The sequence below is a fragment of the Delphinus delphis genome, chromosome 4 (assembly GCF_949987515.2).
Source record: "Delphinus delphis chromosome 4, mDelDel1.2, whole genome shotgun sequence".
Taxonomy (NCBI): domain Eukaryota; kingdom Metazoa; phylum Chordata; class Mammalia; order Artiodactyla; family Delphinidae; genus Delphinus; species Delphinus delphis.
In genome coordinates this window covers 3,439,338-3,458,936 of record NC_082686.1, presented here as the reverse complement: position 1 = coordinate 3,458,936, position 19,599 = coordinate 3,439,338, and the positions used below count along the sequence as shown (strand labels likewise).

Here is a 19,599-nt window from a genome sequence, read left to right as displayed (position 1 = left end):
TGTGAATCATGAAAGAAAAATGGAAAACATGGGACTTCTACAAAATTAAAAACATCTGTTCTTTGAAAAATACTTAAGGAAATGAAAAGGCAAGTCTCAGACTTGGAGGAAATATCTGCACAATATAAATCTGATAAAGGATCTGTATGCAGAATGGATAAAGAGCTCTTAGAACTCAATATAAAGCAGACAAAACAACTGATGAAAACCGTAGGACTGACATATACACACTACCGTATATAAAACAGATAACTAATAAGAGCCTACTGTAGAGCACAGGGAACTCTACTCAATACTCTGCAATGACCTAAATGGGAAAAGAATCTAAAAAAAGTGTAGATATAGGTATAACTGACTCACTTTGCTGTACAGCAGAAACGAACAAGACATTGTAAGTCGACTCTACTCCAATAAAAATCAATTTAAAATAAAAAGACTTGAACAGATGCTTAACCGGAGAAAAAGTAAAAAAAAAAAAAAGACAAGCCCATGAAAAGACACTCCATATCATTAGTTACTAGGGAAATGTAAATTAAAGTGGAAATGAGATGCCCATCACACAGCAGCATGACTCAAAGTAAACGCTAACAACATCGTGCTGGAGAGGGTGTGGGAAACCTCCGGATTCTCATGCTTTGTTGGTGGGAAGGCAAAATGGCACAACCATTTTGCAAGAAGAGTTTGTTAGATTCTTATCAAGTCCAACAGAACAGTTGCCATACGACCCAGCGATCCTACTTAGCAGATATTTTCCAAGAGAAAAGGTATTTACACAGCCAACTCCAGACTCGTACACACTTGTCCCCAGCAGGTCTGTTCCTAAGAGTGAAGCCCCGGAAACAACCCAAATGCCCATCGACTGAGGAATGGTAAACACACAGTGAAATGCCCTCCTGCAGAATCCTACTCAGCAAGCAACAGGCGTGGACGACCCAGATAAATCTCATAAAGAAAGATGCAAAGGACCATGCACAACGTGACTACATTTACAGGAATTCTAGAAGAGGCAAAACTATAGTGAAAGGAAGCAGATTCATTGGTTACTTGGGGCTGGAAGTGGAAGGAGGGCATTGACTACGAACAGGCATGAGGGAATTGAGGGGGGGAATGAAGATCTTCTATATCTTCCTTGTGGTAGTGTTTACACAACTGCAAACATTTTTCAAAACTCACTGAACGGATTCAGTTAAAATAGACAAATTTTATTGCCTTGAATTATACCTCAATAAGGCTAATTTAAAAAAAAAAACCTCAATGTATAACAATTATCAGTATTACTGGTGTAAAGACAGTGAGCTGAATGAAAGGTCAACGCTATGACAAAATTGCGACCCCAGATTCACCTGTTGAAGCCCTAAGCCTCAATGTGACTGTATTTGGAGATGGTGCCTTTAGGGAAGTAATTAAGCTTAAATGAGGTCATCAGGGTAGGGCCTTGACCTGATAGGATTAGGCCTTATAGCTTTCTCTCTCCCTGTCCCGCTCTGTCTCTATCTCAGTCTCTGCCTCTCATTCCATGTATATACACCTAGGAAAGTCCCTGTAAGGACAGCCAGAAGGTGGTCATCTTCAAACCAGCAAGAGAGCCCTTTCCAAGTTCCTAGGCTGCAACACTACATGTGACATTTCTGCTTCGTGAACCCATATCAGTAAATTCGGTCTGATCCAACTTTATAAGTTTAGCAACTTACAATCTTTTTTTAAAGAATTTTTATTGGAGTACAGTTGCTTTACAATGTTGTGTTAGTTTCTACTGTACAGCAAAGTGAATCAGCTCTACGTATGCATATATCCCCTCTTTTTCGGATTTCCTTCCCATTTAGGTCCCCACAGAGCACTGAGTAGTTCCCTGTGCTGTACAGTAGGTTCTCATTAGTTATCTATTTTATACATAGTATCAATAGTGTTTATATGTCAATCCCCATCTCCCAATTCCTCCCACTCCCCCCTTTCCCCCTTTACAATAGTTATTGAGGCCAATCTCTGGACATGAGGAGGCTACCTATTGTCAGACAAATCCCTGCCCCTTGGTGAAGGCAGGTGCGTCAGTCCCCAGGGTGGCCAGCAGAGGGCACTGGAGGACAGACAGCCCTTCGAGCATCCTGGGCCTGAAGGTTCTTCATGGGGAAACACCTTCCGAAGTTCATTAAACCTGTGTCCTGAGACGAACAGGACGGGCCTTCCTTCCTTGAAGCCGCGTTTCTGACTGTGCTAAATTAAGGTCGAGTCTTCATTAAGTGCTGAGCTCTCTTTGGATCCCAGGAAATAAATACAGAAGTTGCCACCCACGGGACTTTCTGGAAACCCAGCCCCTCAGCCCCGGAGCAGTATCAACCCAGGTACCTGACACCTGGGCGTGTGTCTGAGCTGCCAGGGAGGCCTGGCTGGGCTGGAGCGGGGATCCGGCCCCCAGGGGTTGTGCAGTGAGGCTGCTCCTCTGGTCCCCATCCGTCTGGGCTGCAGGGAAGCCCAGGAAGCTGCCAGCATGTCCTGGAACCTCCCACAACTGTTCACACAGATGCAGACAAGCCCTGGGGAAGGGCCAGAGGCTGTGAAAAGGGAAGGGCTTGACCAGGGGGGAGGGGTTCTGGGACACCGGGCAGGGGAGAGCGGAGGTCCATGAGGACGTCACCCCGAGCCAGCCTGGCTGGGAGGCACGGTGTCACCTCATTGTAGCAAGACAGGCCACCAGCCAGGGGAAGGGGCACTGCTCAGCACCCAGGTGATGCTTAGGTGTGCAAACCCCAGAAACACGCTGCACTCTGTGTGTGTGGCCCTGAAGCGGTGGACTCGGGGATTGCAGAGGACACTCCGCTTCAGCCACTTTCTCAAGGCTGTGGGGTGCCAAGGCTCAGCATCCCTTCCGGGGTCCCCACCAAGTGCAGCGAGAGGGAAGATGAAGCTTCCCCTCATTTCACGGGAACGCTGCTGGCCAGGCCAACTCCCAGGGTGTTCCCAGGAGGTCCAGCATTTGGGGCCCAGCCTGCTGTGGGTACAGCTGTCCACTAAGACCATGGCATTAGCCAGGGCCACAGAAGAACCCCCGGGGAGGGGACCTGGCAGGGATTAGCCTTCCTGCATCAGCAGGGGCGACCTGGGAGGGGCTGATGACCGGGCACTGGGGTAAGGAGATCGCATCTGTCCCCCCACTTAATAGGGCCTGGACTATCGGGTCAGTATGTGTGAATATAACAATAACTGGCATTAATTGTCATGAAGCCCTCGCCACGTGCCCGATACTGTTCTAACCACATCTCAGGAGATGTGGAGAACCTCCCCGGGGTCACACACCAGCACTGTGATGTCTCCTGTTGTTTCCGCCCCAAAGACCTGGCCCATCCCCTCTCCTGTGACCGCCTCGAAGCTCCTTCATGACCTGAACCAGCCAGGCAAGGACCTGGGTGAAGCCCCGGAGCCCGGAGACCAGGACAGTGGGAGTGAGGGGCGGAGCTGCCGTCCCCTCCCCCTGCCAGACCCTCTGCACCAAGCCCGCCCTTCTCCACCCTCAGCTATGTCCCAGCTGAGCCCAGCGGGGCTATGGGTGCCCCTGGAGGGCGTAGGCCCAGCCGAGGAGGGGATGGAGGCGGGAGGAAGAAAGGTCGGTTGTCTGACGGAGGGGGCTCGGATGTCACCAGCTGCTGCTCCAGGGGCAACGAGGACACTCCCCATGGGCCACCTCCAGAAGGGGGACGGTCTGAACCACTCTGGGGGGCCACGCCGTTCTCTGTAATCAATGGCGCTGGAGCAAGCGGAGGTATGGAAATAACGTCAAAAAGATTTAAATGGCCTAAGGATCCCCCGCCCGGGGAGCGCCACTGAAATTGCTTCAAAATCTAAAAGTCTGCGCTCAGTTATCAGAAGGGCCATAGGGAGCCGGCTGGGAAATGAGGGCGTCAACGCGTCAGAGAGAACGTACGAGAGGAGGTGGGGTGGGGGTCGTGCGCGAGGACTCCTGAGAAAGAACCAGGGCTCCCGCACCTGCAGCCCTGGAACAGGAGGCCTGAGACCAAAAGCTTCCACCAGACCCCAAATCCAAGACAGCCAGGGCCGCTCTGGGAGCGGCACAGCCCAATTCCCAACCCCGGGGGTGTGGGTATGAAGAATTCATGTGTCAAAGACCCTTTCCCCAATGTGCCAATACCAGGGCCGGCCTTGGCTCTGCGGGGGCCGAGCGCGGGGCTGAGTCGGGACAGGCGAACCGCACGTGAGGACATGGCTCCCGGTGAGGAATCGATTCACTAAGGCCGCGCCTGTCTCCACCGGCCACTTGTCTTGAATGTTTCAGACCCCGTGTTCCAGCAAGAGCCGTTGTTTCATGGAGCTTGTGTGTGTGTTATTAGCAAGATGAAGATGCCTCAGTGACCTAAGACCGTATGGGGCCCCCTTCTCAACATAGGTGTCCCGAGAGGGGATGTGAGGCCAAGTCCCTTCCTGAAAGAAACACTTTTTAAAATTCCCTCTTTTCAATGCAAAGCCAGTGTCACCTAGAAGGAGAGGCCCTGGGTTTCCAGGGTGACCATAGGCCCCGGGCTGGAGGAGGGTTAGGGAGGAGGGACAGGCCACAGAAAGTCTGGCCTGGGGTCACCCGCCTGCACTTCCACCCTTGAGCCGAAGAATGCCAGGACCCCTTCACCCGGATGCCTGAAATACCTTTCACGCAACGACTTTCACACACGCTTCCTAAAAGCCTTGACGGAAGCTGTCAACTACCTCTTTGGAACGGCTTTCAAATCGCAACACGACGGACGCTGCAGCCGTGCGCTCCCAAGCCCAGGGGAGAGCTCATAGGGGCTAATCTGGCACAAGCCCCGACTCACCTTTGGAAGAGGTATTGGGGTTCCTGGCACGAGTTTCAAAAGCACGTGGTCTGCGATGCATTTGCAAAAGCAAAGCCGTTTTGTGATTGCGATCTGAAATTATACGTTGCACCAAGAGCAGCATATAATTTTTAGTATGTTTTTTGGGGTAAAATCATTTGAATTTTAATACAGTGATTTAGTACGAGAGTTATAAAGGGATCATGGATTCTGAAATTCCTTACATGCAATACTTTTTCACGGTCAGAGTAGCCTGAACGTATTAGATGAATTCTTGCTCTTCCGGCAAATGAAAGAATCTTAAAATTATACACACACTCGTACTCTCAACCTTTCTCTCTCTCTCTCCCTCTCTCCCTCTCTCTCTCTCTCTCTCTCTCTCTCTCACACACACACACACACACACACACACACACACACACACACTGCTATTGCCACCTCTGTGTCAATGAAGCCAAAATGAAATTTAGCACATTTTAAGTGTTTTCTTTATTTGAAGAAATTGCATGTGAAGCCATTGAAAAGGATAAAAAGCAGATTAAGAAAACCCAGGAATTCGGGAAACATGAAATCTGAAACCATAAGACGGTGCATGTTCTTCTTTAGTTTCAGGATATCCAAGGAGCCTGAGGGGTTCTCTGAAGCCACTGCCTCTTAATAGTGACAGTCTAGAAATTTAAACGTGACATTGTTGGTGAGCACGTCAGAGAGCCAGGGTGCCTGAGCTAGAAGGCCCCGTGGGTTCACGGGACTATAGCCCTTAGTCCAGCCGTCCCTGCTGGAGAAGGAGCTGCCTGCGGGCACAGGCCCCTGGGGCCAGATGCCCTCTGGGAGTCCATTCTCCCCAGATAACTGGTAATTTTCCAGGTAGACACTTAGGTCACACAAAAAACTCACTTGGAAATTTCTGAAAGTAAAGGCCATGCTCTTCAGAGCACACTGATTTTCTCAAAATGGGAAGAGGCGTCCTTCAAGGATCAGTGCGTTCTCACCACCTTTTGGAATACCCGGTCTTTCCTTGATCTTGTCAAACTCAGTGTCAGGGACACACTGTAACTGAGGGGTGGCGGGGGAGGGGAGATGGGCTCTCTTGGGACTGGCGCTGGGGCAGGACCTGTCACTCGTGGTCACGGGAGAGAACTGCGGGGTCCACGAGAGAAGAGACCACATCTGCTTCACTCTGGGTCCCTCTCACTGTGCCCAGCACAGCACGTGGCATTCAGAGCACCCAAAATAGTGACACCACCCCACTGTGCTGGGACCTGGGGGTGCGCTGAGAAAGGGATGCTTTCTGCAACCGTCCAAAAGCCACAGTGGGAAGGCTGGAGGGCTTAACTGATTAAAAAGAAGCTGTCGTTGTTGAGAACATTCTGGAATTGCCTTTTGAGCTGGTTCACAATAGAGGTGGCTTCCTACACGAGGACACTTTTTCCTGAACTGGTCACCCACTGGGTCCAGGGGCCTGGCCGGGATGGCATCAGGCATCCTGCCCAGCCTAGGACCTCCTCTGCCCCAGCTCCCACTGCCCTCGAGAAGCATCCTTGTCCAGGAACTGGACATTACCTTGCACGGAGAGCGGGAAGAAGCACCAGGGCACTTGGGGGATGGTGTCGGAGAAGCAGCACTTCCTAGAGGCGCACTCCTCGGGGCTGATGCCTGGGTAGCCGCAGTTCTCGCGCGCTGAGACCTCCATGACACACTCCTCCGACTCTACCGCGTGCCACCGGATTTGGGGACGACAAGGGGACTCAGTTAGGCCAGCTAGCTAACCAGACATGTCCATTCCATCCTCCCAGGGGAGCGCCGCTGGGCTCACAGGCTCGGGGTAGCATGAGGGGCTTCTGAGACTGTCACCCCTGGGCTAAGAGTGGGCGCCAGCAGGTGGGCACCCCTTCCTCCTGATGCCAAAAGTCAGAAGGTCTGGAGGGAAGATCGTCTCACCTCCCTGGACTTGACATTGCTCTGTAAAGCGGGGTGGCCCACTGTACCTCCTGTGGGGACCCTTTAAGGATGTAAAGCATTAGACCAAAGAATTGAAACCCAGCGATGCTCCCACTACCGGGAGAGCCCTGGCTACAACCAACCAACAGCCAGCCATCGGGCCTGTTACCCCCGGAGCCCGGGAGCCTCTGACCGGCAGCCTCGGGGGCTGTGGACGGGAGGCCAGAGTACTCAGTTCTATACACACGGATCAGCTTCGCACACAGACTTTTTTGTGTGCACGCTTTGGAGTCGGGACTTTCTAAATTGATAGCATGCACAGGCACAAAACTCACTCTCAAAAGGTAACTCAAGAAGACTTAAGTGAATTTCTTAACATTCAGGGTCTGTTTGCTGCTGTGTTAATAATGCCCTGATCTTAATGCCTCACGGCCCTTAGAAGCTTCTCAGGAGCCACAGCGAAGAGGGGCCTCAGAATTGTTTCTTCTTCAAATACTGTAAAACGGATTCCAACAAGGCTCCCCTTGGGGTCCAGTGTGGACATAGGGGTGGGCGCACGTTTCCCCTTCCCTGGGGCTGGCCCAGGTGGTGTTGGAGCCCTAAGAAGCCAGGTCCCGGGCTGCCACCCGGGGCACAGGAGGAGGTCCCAGCTCTCCTGGACGTTACCTTGCTTGGGGAGGGGCTTGAAACACCAGGGGACCCCGGGGATGCTGGAGTCGAAGCAGCAGCTGGCGGAGAAGCACTGGTCACTGGAGATGCCCGGGAAGCCGCAGTTCAACCTGTTCTTGGTGCTCACGCGTGAGCATTGGCAGGGATCTGCGGAGAGGCCCTGGCTCAGCCAGCCCCCCACACCTGCCCCCAGCCCCCGGGCGCATCCGGGACCCCCCAGCAGTGCCACTCCCACCCTGGGAAAGGCCGTCTTATCTTGGTCGTATTTGAACCAGCCAGTGTCCTTCAGAGGAACTGACAGGGCTTAGCTGAAAGGGTTTTCTTAGTTTAAAAATAAAACCTTCTGGCAAGAGAGTGGACAGATGCACTCAGGCCCAGGTCGGGATGAAAGTGGGCAAGGCCGGACCCCCAGGAGCCCTTAGTGGGCCTCCCACCCAGCCTCTCCTGGAGCCCCCGCCCACCTGAGCCTGAGGCCAACCTACTGATCCTGAAGGGGGTCCTCCTGGGAGGTCTCACCCCCCTCCAGTGCCCCCCTGCTGCCCTTCCTGAGTGGCGGGGAAGCGGGGGGACGCACACAGGAGCCGGCTGTGTGGCTAGCGTCCCAAACCTCAGGACACCTTCCCACCTGCTTCCCTTCTCAAGTTAACTCATCCCCTGCGTTTTCTCTCTGAGGGAAACTAACATGAACAGAGACACCCCGAGGGGCAGAAAACAAGGACCTCTCACGCCCTCCCTGCGCTCGGGGCCCTAGAGGCCTCCCCAGGCTCGCTGGTCCGAATGGTCCCCACAGCCCCTCGAGGACCTGAGCCCTCGCTTACCAGGTTTCTGGGCCCCCCCCAGGGCACACAGCCCTAGCAGAAGGAGCGCAGCCAGGAGCCGGGTGCAGCGGACCCCCATGCCCACGCTCCGCTGCATTCCAGGGCCGCCGGAAGAGTGCACGCTCCCCACTGCGGGGGGTTGTTTTATAAGCTTCTCTCTGTTTGCTCAGTAAGCAAGATAACCCCCTCTCTCCCCGTGGCACTGACACTTTGGAACCTTTGTTAGGAGAAGGAGCTGAGGTAGCTTGGCTGAAGTGCCAAGTGGTGACAGAGCAGGTCTCCGGGCTCCCCGGGCACAGCCGGGCTCCCCCCGACCCAGGCAGGGAGCCAGGTCATGCCAGGATGCCAACATGGAAGACGGGCCACGTGTGCGTGTGGCGCTGGGTACTCACAGGGTCCCACCCAGGAAGGGAGAAGTCATGTATTTCTCCTGATAAAGTACTCGGCTACCACAGGAGTTTTAAAATATTGGGCCCAAGGCTACTGGGGGAAATGACCGGGCCAGCCGCGGACAGAGAGAAGACCCCTCCTCCAGGAATGGGAGGGTCTCCGAGGAAGGCAGGAGACCCTCCTTCAGGGCTGCAGACCCCTCTCTCAGCCCCTGTCTGTATCTCCTTGTCTCTGTTTTGGGGAGGGGGCTGCTCTTCGTGGAGATGAAGCTGTCCAGGTAAACGGAACGGCCCCAGATGAGTGTAGAAGTAACAAGTTCGTTTCAGCAAAGCCTGAAGTGTGTCATGTTTTTCTTCCATGGGAACTGTCTGTGTTGCCTAAAAGATGGTACCTGTAAGCCAGCCTATGCCCAGGATAAGATACTCCGGGGAAAAGACTCTGTGCATGGGACCCAAAGAGAGAAAAGAGAAGTGGAGATGAGACACACAACACAGAAGGGGAATGTGGAGGAAAGAGGGGATCATAAACTCCCTACTCTGGGGGACTTCCAGGAGCCACCAATCTGTCCAGCACGGCTTGAGCAGCCAGAAACCCAGAGATGCGTGGAATCGGAAACCCTGGGTCCTCAGGGTCTGGAGAGCTCAGGGCTTCTGCCAGCTCCAGCTCCAGCCGCCCCAGACCCCTGCCTATTCCCCCACTGAGCAACCACCATGACTCTATCTTTGCAAACCTTGAGAAAGTCACCTTTCCCCACTGCGTCCCTGTCACTCTTAGTCACCACCAAGACATAGGGCCCCAAGTCCTCCCTCTTCTCCCAGATTCTCACCTCCACTTTCCTCTCTGCTTCCTCCCCCTTGCCCGACTTCCCTCTGCACCCTCCTGGCCCTTCCGGGATTCCCACCGAAACCGCCTGACCCATGCCAAAGAGACGGCTTATCAGCCCCTTGGTCTCTGACCTGCTCTGGCCCTAACAGAAGCCTGCATCTTCCCTGCGATGTTCCTCTTGCATGCATCTCAGGTGGAGGTGCTCAGGCCCCCATCCAGGGCACCATCCGCCCACACGGTATTTTAGTGCTTTTAGAAAAAGGCACATTTTCTTCAAGACAAGTTACTTCCACTGTGGGGAAGTCATTACGTTAGAGACAATGTCTGCAGTAGGAGTGGCACCCACCTGAACGTGGAGCTCTGTGCACGGCACAACCTCTAAGCTGCGTTGGGTGCCTGTGCTCCCATCACGTGGGCTCAGGCTGGGGGCTGGACATTGACCTTGAGCCCCAGTGTCACCATGCTCCTCGGAATCGCAGCTGTGACTGTACCACCTTCAAGGCTCCTGCCCCACCGTCATCGGCTGACTGTCAACCTGCTCCTTGTTAAGGGTTTGGCACCGCGCTCGCTGTGTCCCTTGTCACACCAAGATGTGTGACATCCTGGGCGGCTTCAGCACTCCAGGGACATCTCACCCAAAGCCACAGGAGCTCAGGTTTTTATTTCCTCCTCATCTCTGGGAACTTCCATCCCTCCTCCACTCTGCCACCCCTCCCATGACCACACTCAGAACCCGTACTCCACCTCTGAAAGAGGACATGCAAATGTCCTTTCTGTTCAGCATGTCTAAGCTTCTACTGCTTCCTCGTTACTCCTAAACCCTCCAGTCCCTTAACCCCTCGGCTTCCCCTCTGAGCACTGTACCGTCTGCGTCTCCCCCTCCCCTCCTTCTCCAGCCTGGTTCCCATGGTCCCCACTCCACCTGCTCCCCCCCTGTCTTATCACCCCCAGGAGTACCCATCTGTTGACCATCTCCAGGCCCTCCCACCCCACCTGCTGTGCTAGCTGGTGCTGCCACAGGAGCGCCCAGTCTCAGACCCATCCCGCGCCTAGTGGGATTGCAATTCTTCTTTGTAGTGATGTTACCTATCAGTTCTCACAGGAAACAGAAGCCAAATGGGGGGTCCCTTAGATGTCACCCATGTCAGTCTACTTCTGATTATTATGGAGGTACTGGTACCAGACCCTTCCTCCTGCCATAAGTAACTCTAAACCTATGTGGAATAACCGTCTACAGATGCTGAGCAACAGGCTGTGTGGGACAGAAAGGGAAGCAGTGTGGAGAGGCCCAAGGTCACCTGGTTTTCTGTCTAGAAACACAGTCTGGCCACAGAGCATCAGAGGTTTATGGGGCTGAGGGACAGAGGGTGGAATCAGAGACCACGGGGTGATGTGCTTCCAGGGTGGGGGCCGGAGGAGAGGGACACCTGAAACAGGGCTGGGGACTCCCTGAGGTTTAGTCAGATGCTAAGCCGCCACACACAAAAGGCCAGGAAGAAACAGCTCCCAGGAAGGAACGCACACCAAGGAGACAGGGCTGTCAGCAGCCTGATTCACATGAGTTCTGACCAGCCACAGGGGAAGGCTTGTTGGCTCTCCAAGCACTGAGTAGGGACATAGAATGACCATGCCATGTCTTAGTCAGCTTGGGTGGCCATAACGAAATACCACAGGGAGATGGGTTAAACAACCGACATTGGTTTCTCACAGTTCTCGTGGCTGGAAATTCATTATCAGGGTGGCCGCAGGGTAGGGTTCTGGTGAGGGCTCTCTTCCTGGCTTGTAGATGGTGGCCTTCTCAATGTGTGCTCACCTGGTGGAGAAAGGGTGAGTTCCCTGCTGTCTCTTTCTATAAGACCACTAACCCCATCATGGGGGATCCATCCTCATGACCTCTTCCAACCCTAATTACCTCCCAAAGTCCCTACCTCCTAATAGCATCACACTGGGGGGTATGGCTTCCACATATGAATGTGGGGGGGGGCACAAACATTCAGCCCATAACATGCCATAAGAGTAGGCTTGATCTTGTTCTAGAGTAAAGCCATACCCCTTCTAACAAAACTTTAAAACAAGTCCTAAAAGATCAAGTTAATCTGTAAGTAAAGTGACTGCCTAACAGAATGAAACTCAGCATTTTGTTAAGGAAGACAACAAAATCCAGACACATGACATAGCATCCATAATGTTCAACACAAACTCAAAACTTACTAGGTGTGTGAAGAAGCAGGACCTTAAGCACTGGAAATAACAGAGAATAGAAACAGACCAGATACTGCATTAAAATGTTCAACTACTTAAAGAGAAATATAACAAGGGAACACATTTTAAAATCTGCATAGAGAAATGGAAACTAAAAATGAACCAGGTGGAAATTCTAGGCATGAAAACGACAATATCTGAAATGAAAAATTCTAATTAGATTAGATACTTTAGAAGAAATCGCTGATTTATTTGAAGTCAGTGCAGTACAAGCTCTCCAAACTGGGACATAGAGAGAAAGAGGGCTGAAATAAAAAGGAACAGAACCTCAGTGACCCATGAGACAGTGTCAGCAGACCAACATATATGTAATTAGTGTACCAGTAGGAGGGGAAGAAATATTGGGGCAAGAAAAAGGATTTGAAAAAATAATGGCCAAATTTTTTGTAAATTTGCTGACAAATATAAACTCATATATCCTAGAAGCTCAATGAATGCCAAGCAAGGTAAAGAAAACCAGATAAAGGCAGAGCATGATCAAATTGTTGAAAATCAGTAATTTTAAAATGTTTTTACAGCAACTGGCAGAAAGACACACTGAATTACAGGGGAGCATATTAAGAATGACAGGTGAGTCGGAGATTGGCTCAAGATGGCGGAGTAGAAGGATGTGCTCTCACTCCCTTTTGCAAGAACACTGGAATCACTGCTAATCACTGCTAAACAATCATTGACAGGAAAACACTGGCACTCACCAAAAAATACACCCCACATCCAAAGACAAATGAAGGGTCACAATGAGATGGTAGGAGGGGCGCAATCACAATAAAATCAAATCCCATAACTGATGGGTGGGTGACTCACAAACTGGAGAACACTTATACCACAGAAGTCAACCCAATGGAGTGAAGGTTCTGAGCCCCACGTCAGGCTTCCGAACCTGGGGGTCGGGCAATGGGAGGAGGAATTCCTAGAGAATCAGACTTTGAAAGCTGGCAGGATTTGACTGCAGGACATCGACAGGACTGGGGGAAACAGAGACTCCACTCTTGGAGGGCACACACAAAGTAGTGTGCGCATCGGGACCCAGGGGAAGGAGCAGTGATCCCATAGGAGATTGAACCAGACCTACCTGCTAGTGTTGGAGGGTCTCCTGCAGAGGCGGGGAGTGGTTCTCTCTCACCATGAGGACAAGGACAAGGACACTGGCAGCAGAAGTTCTGGGAAGTTGGTTACTCCTTGGTGTAAGCCCTCCCAGAGTCTGTCATTAGCCCCACCAAAGAGCCCAGGAAGACTCCAGTGTTCGGTCACCTCAGGCCAAACAACCAACAAGGAGGGGACCCAGCCCCACCCATCAGCAGACAAGCAGATTAAAGTTTTACTGAGCTCTGCCCACCAGAGCAACACCCAGCTCTACCCACCACCAGTCCCTCCCATCAGGAAATTTACACAAACCTCTTAGATAGCCTCATCCACCAGAGGGCAGACAGCAGAAGCAAGAAGAACTACAGTCCTGCATCCTGTGAAACAAAAGCCACATTCACAGAAAGACAGACAAAATGAAAATGCAGAGAGCTACATACCAGATGAAGGAACAAGATAAAACCCCAGAAAAACAACTAAATGAAGTGAAGATAGGCAACCTTCCGGAAATAGAATTCAGAATAATGATAGTGAAGATGATCCAGGACCTCAGAAAATGAATAGAGGCAAAGATTGAGAAGATGCAAGAAATGTTCAACAAAGAACTAGAAGAATTAAAGAACAAACAAACAGAGATGAACAGTACAATAACTGAAATGAAAACTACACTAGAAGGAATCAATAGCAGAATAACTGAGGCAAAAGAACAGGTAAGTGACCTGGAAGACAGAATGGTGGAATTCACTGCTGTGGAACAGAATAAAGAAAAAAGAATGAAAAGAAATGAAGACAGACTAAGACTAAGAGACCTCTGGGGCAACATTAAACACAACAACATTCGCATTATAGGGGTCCCAGAAGGAGAAGAGAGAGAGAAAGGAACAGAGAAAATATTTGAAGAGATTATAGCTGAAAACTTCCCTAACCTGGGAAAGGAAATAGCCACCCAAGTCCAAGAAGCACAGTGAGTCCCATACAGGATAAACCCAAGGAGAAACACGCCAAGACACATAGTAATCAAATTGGCAAAAATTAAAAACAAAGAATAATTATAGAAAGCATCAAGGGAAAAATGACAAATAACATACAAGGGAACTCCCATAAGGTTAACAGCTGATTTCTCAGCAGAAACTCTAGAAGCCAGAAGGGAGTGGCATGATATACTTAAAGTGATGAAATGGAAGAACCTACAACCAAGATTACTCTACCTGACAAGGATCTCATTTAGATTCGATGGAGAAATCAAAAGCTTTACAGACAAGCAAAAGCTAAGCGAATTCAGCACCACCAAACCAGCTCTATAACAAATGCTAAAGGAACTTGTCTAAGTGGGAAACACAAGAGAAGAAAAGGACCTACAAAAACAAACCCAAAACAATTAAGAAAATGATCATAGGAACATACATATTGATAATTACCTTAAACGTGAATGGATTAAATGCTCCAACCAAAAGACACAGGCTTACTGAATGGATACAAAAACAAGACCCATATATATGCTGTCTACAAGAGACCCACTTCAGACCTAGGGACACATACAGACTGAAAGTGAGGGGATGGAAAAAGATATTCCATGCAAATGAAAATCAAAAGAAAGCTGGAGTAGCAATTCTCATATCAGATAAAATAGACTTTAAAATAAAGAATGTTACAAGAGACAATGAAGGACACTACATAATGATCAAGGGATCAATCCAAGAAGAAGATATAACAATTATATATGCACCCAACATAGGAGCGCCTCAATACATAAGGCAACTGCTAACAGCTATAAAAGAGGAAATCAACAGGAACACAATAATAGTGGGGGACTTTAACACCTCACTGACACCAATGGACAGATCAGCCAAACAGAAAATTAATAAGGAAATACAAGCTTTAAATGAGACAATAGACCAGATAGAGTTAATTGATATCTATATGACATTCCATCCAAAAACAGCAGATTACACTTTCTTCTTGAGTGCGCACGGAACATTCTCCAGGATAGATCACATCTTCAGTCACAAATCAAGCTCAGTAAATTTAAGAAAATTGCAATCATATCTAGCATCTTTTCTGACCACAATGCTTTGAGATTAGAAATCAATTACAGGGAAAAAATGTAAAAAACACAAACACATGGAGGCTAAACAATACATTACTAAATAACCAAGAGATCACTGAAGAAACCAAAGAGGAAATCAAAAAATACCTAGAGACAAATGATAATGAAAACCAGACAATCCAAAACCTATGCAATGTGGCAAAACAGTTCTAAGAGGGAAGTTTATAGCTATACAAGCCTACCTCAAGAAACAAGAAAAATCTCAAATAAACAATCTAACCTTACACCTAAAGGAACTAGAGAAAGAAGAACAAACAAAACCCAAAGTTAGCAGAAGGAAAGAAATCATAAAGATCAGAACAGAAATAAATAAAATAGAAACAAAGAAAACAATAGCAAAGATCAATAAAACTAAAAGCTGGTTCTTTGAGAAGATAAACAACATTGATAAACCATTAGCCAGACTCATCAAGAAAAAGAGGGAGAGGACTCAAATCAATGAAATTAGAAATGAAAAAGGAGAAGTAACAACAGACACTGCAGAAATACAAAGGATCATGAGAGACTACTACAAGCAACTCTATGCCAATAAAATGGACAACCTGGAATAAACGGACAAACTTTTAGAAAGGTATAGCTTTCCAAGAATGAACGAGGAAGAAATAGAAAACATGAACAGGCCAACCACAAGCACTGAAATTGAAACTGTGATTTAAAACCTTCCAGAAAACAAACAAACAAACAAAATCTTCCAAAACACAAAAGTCCAGAACCTGATGGCTTCTCAGGTGAATTCTATCAAACATTTAGAGAAGAGCTAACACCCATCCTTCTCAAAGTCTTCCAAAAAATTGCAGAGGAAGGAACCCTCCCAAACTCATTCTATGACACCACCATCACCCTGATACCAGAACCAAATATACTACCAAAAAAAATTACAGACCAGTATCACTGATGAATATAGATGTAAAAATCCTCAACAAAATACTAGCAAACAGAATCCAACAACACATTAAAACATCATACACCATGATCAAGTGGGATTTATCCCATATATGCAAGGAATCTTCAGTATACGCAAATCAATCAATGTGATACACCATATTAACAAATTGAAGAATAAAAACCATATGATCATCTCAATAGATGCAGAAAAAGCTTTTGACAAAATTCAACACTCATTTATGATAAAACCTCTCCAGAAAGTAGACATATAGGGAATTTACCTCAACATAATAAAGGCCATATATGACCAACCCACAGCAAACATCATTCTCAATGGTGAAAAACTGAAACCATTTCCACCAAGATCAGGAACAAGACAAGGATGTCCACTCTTGCCACTATTATTCAACATAGTTTTGGAAGTCCTAGCCACGGCAATCAGAGAAGAAAAAGAAATAAAAGGAATACAAACTGGAAAAGAAGAATTAAACCTGTTGCTGTTTGCAGATGACATGATACTATACATAGAGAATCCTAAAGATGCCACTAGAAAACTACTAGAGCTAATCAATGAATTTGGTAAAGTTGCAGGATACAAAATACACAGAAATCACTTGAATTCCTATACAGTAATGATGATAAATCTGAATGAGAAATTAAGGAAACACTCCCATTTACCATTGCAACAAAAAGAATAAAATACCTAGGAATAAACCTACCTAGGAAGACAAAAGACCTGTATGCAGAAAATTCTAAGACACTGATGAAAGAAATTAAAGATGATACAAACAGATGGAGAGATATACCATGTTCTTGGATTGGAAGAATGAATATTGTGAAAATGACTATACTACCCAAAGCAATCTACAGATTCAATGCAATCCATATCAAATTACCAATGGCATTTTTTACAGAACTAGAGCAAAAAATCTTAAAATTTGTATGGAGATACAAAAGACCCCGAATATCCAAAGTGGTCTTGAAGGAAAAACACAGAGGTGGAGGAATCAGACTCCCTGACTTCAGACTATACTACAAAGCGACAGTAATCAAGACAATATGGTACTGGCACAAAAACAGAAATACAGATCAATGGAACAGGATAGAAAGCCCAGAGATAAACCCACAAACCTATGGTCAACTAATCTATGACAAAGGAGGCAAGGATATACAATGGAGAAAAGAGAGTCTCTTCAGTAAGTGGTGCTGGGAAAACTGGACAGCTACATGTAAAAGAATGAAATTAGAACACTCCCTAACACCCTACACAAAAATAAACTCAAAATGGATTAAAGACCTCAATGTAAGGCCAGACACTATAAAACTCTTAGAGGAAAACATAGGATGAACACTCTTTGACATAAATCACAGCAAGATCTTTTTTGACCCACCTCCTAGAGTAATGGAAATAAAAACAAAAATAAACGAATGGGACCTAATGAAACTTAAAAACTTTTGCACAGCAAAGGAAACCATAAAAAAGATGAAAAGACCACCCTGAGAATGGGAGAAAATATTTGCAAATGAATCAACAGACAAAGGATTAATCTCCAAAATATATAAACAGCACATGCAGCTCAATATTAAAAAAACAATCAACCCAATCCAAAAATGGGCAGAAGACCTAAATAGACATTTCTCCAAAGAAGACATACAGATGGCCAAGAAGCACATGAAAAGCTGCTCAACATCACTAATTATTAGGGAAATGCAAATCAAAACTACAATGAGGTGTCACCTCACACCAGTCAGAATGGCCATCCTCAAAAAATCTGCAAGGAACAAATGCTGGAGAGGGCATGGAGAAAAAGGAACCCTCTTGCACTGTTGGTGGGAATGTAAATTGATACAGCCACTGTGGAGAACAGTATGGAGGTTCTTTAAACAACTAAAAATAGAATTACCATATGACCCAGCAATCCCACTACTGGGCATATACCCTGAGAAAACCATAATTCAAAAAGACATGCACCCCAATGTTCATTGCAGCACTATTTACAATAGCCAGGTCATGGAAGCAACCTGAACGCCCATCAACAGACGAATGGATAAAGAAGATGTGGTTCATATATACAATGGAGTATTACTCAGCCATAAAAAGAAACGAAATTGAGTTATTTGTAGAGACATGGATGGATCTAGAGACTGTCATACAGAGTGAAGTAAGTCAGAAAGAGGAAAACTAATATCGTCTATTAACGCATATATGTGGAACCTAGAAAAATGGTACAGATGAACCAGTTTGCAGGGCAGAAGTTGAGACACAAATGTAGAGAACAAGCGTATGGACACCAAGGGGGGAAAGCGGGGGTGGGGGTGGGGGTGGTGTGATGAATTGGGAGATTGGGATTGACATGTATACACTGATGTGTATAAAATGGATGACTAATAAGAACCTGCTGTATAAAAAAATTAATTAAATTAAAAAAATTTTTTAAATGTCAGTTCAAGGTTTGGATGGAAACATACTTAAAGTATATTTTAGAAAAATTGGTATTATAAAATAGTTATTAAAAATATTGTATTGGAAAAAGAACAGAATGACAAGGGACCTCTCATCTGAAACTGTGCAATCTGGAAGGCAATGGAACAACGATATTAAAGTGCTAAAGGAGAAAATCTGTCAAGTCAGAATTCTATACTCACGGAAAATGTCCTTATTTTATTTTTTAGAGCAAGTCTAGATTCACAGCAGAATTGAGCAGAAGGTACAGAGATTTCAAAACACTTTTTTAGACAAACAAAGGCTGTAAGAATCTGTCACTTGCCAACCTCTCCTCCAAGGAATCTAAAATTGGTTCTTCAGGCTGAAGCTGTGGTTGTCCCTTGACGCAGGGCAGTGCTGCCACCACTTCCCACCCGGCTGGATTTATTCACTTATGGCAGCATTTGGGCCTCTGTCAGCATTTGTGTTTACAGCCCAGTCTAGTCTCATGATTTCTCCCTTGGTTTGCTACAACTGTTTCCTAAATAATCTCTCAGCCAGAGTTTTGTCCTCATCTAGACAAAAGTCTGGTGCCTTGATTACCTTTATAAAGTGACAATCAGTACATGTCACTCCCCTGGCACTCCCTCACACCTCCCAGCCTGAAGCGTGCGTGAAAAGCAAGACCTTTTATGAGCTGGTCCCCACATACCCACCCCCCCAGCCCCGCGCTCTTCTATTGCCGGGTCTCCTTCATAACCTAAGCCTCTTGCCCTCTGACACACCCTGACCTCTGACACTTTGTTTGCATGTCCTCCTCTCTCTTCAGTGCTCTTCCTCCACTCTTTGCCTTGCTCACTCCTGTCCACCCTTCAGCTCTTGACTCAGGAGCCACTTCTTCCAGGAAGGCCTCCTTCACTTCCCCTGAGAGAAGACAGGGCCCTTCACCCCTCCCCCACGCATCCTTTGTTCACCTGATTCACAACACTTAGCCACACCTGCATTTTAAGTAGAGTTTTATGTTTCTGGTTCCTTTATTAATTGTTCCAAAGGTAACAGCTAAATCTGCAGGCCAACTTTGTCCCAGGTGATATTCTAAGGATTTCACGTGCTGTATGTCATTTAATTCTTACAACAATCCAAATGAAGGGCTGAACCTATCACCCCCAGTTTATAGTGTATACGGAAAAATAGTTTCCCCAAACAACACAGAAAGTAAGTGCAGGGTGGCATCCAGAGCCGGACCTATGCCTCCTTTATTTTGAATCCCTAGAACCAAAGCCAGCATCTGCACAAACTAGACCTACTTAGTGAGGTGGTGTGGGGTGGAAAAATGGGTAAGTGACACCCAGAAGGTGAGGAAGAGGAGTCTGCCTC

At 47.6% G+C, this 19,599-nt stretch overlaps 1 protein-coding gene across 1 annotated transcript; it reads right to left on the bottom strand.

The window, feature by feature from the left end:
- Positions 1 to 5,374: 5,374 nt before the first annotated feature.
- TFF2 (trefoil factor 2) lies at positions 5,375 to 8,324 on the bottom strand. Its single transcript, XM_060009775.2, has 4 exons — positions 8,246 to 8,324; positions 7,425 to 7,574; positions 6,381 to 6,527; positions 5,375 to 5,485 (listed from the first exon to the last, which is right to left on the bottom strand). Exons 1-4 carry the CDS (start codon positions 8,322 to 8,324, stop codon positions 5,472 to 5,474), a joined length of 390 nt encoding a protein of 129 aa, XP_059865758.1. The 3' UTR covers positions 5,375 to 5,471.
- Between the last annotated feature and the right edge of the window lie 11,275 nt (positions 8,325 to 19,599).

Bases quoted from the DNA above. Each gene is read 5' to 3' on its own strand.
- TFF2 (XM_060009775.2), bottom strand. From the start codon at position 8,324: ATGGGGGTCCGCTGCACCCGGCTCCTGGCTGCGCTCCTTCTGCTAGGG. The intron at 7,575-8,245 runs GTAAGCGAGGGC...GCCTCTCCGCAG, and splicing joins GGGGGGGGCCCAGAAACCTG to ATCCCTGCCAATGCTCACGC. The intron at 6,528-7,424 runs GTAACGTCCAGG...GGCACGCGGTAG, and splicing joins CAAGCCCCTCCCCAAGCAAG to AGTCGGAGGAGTGTGTCATG.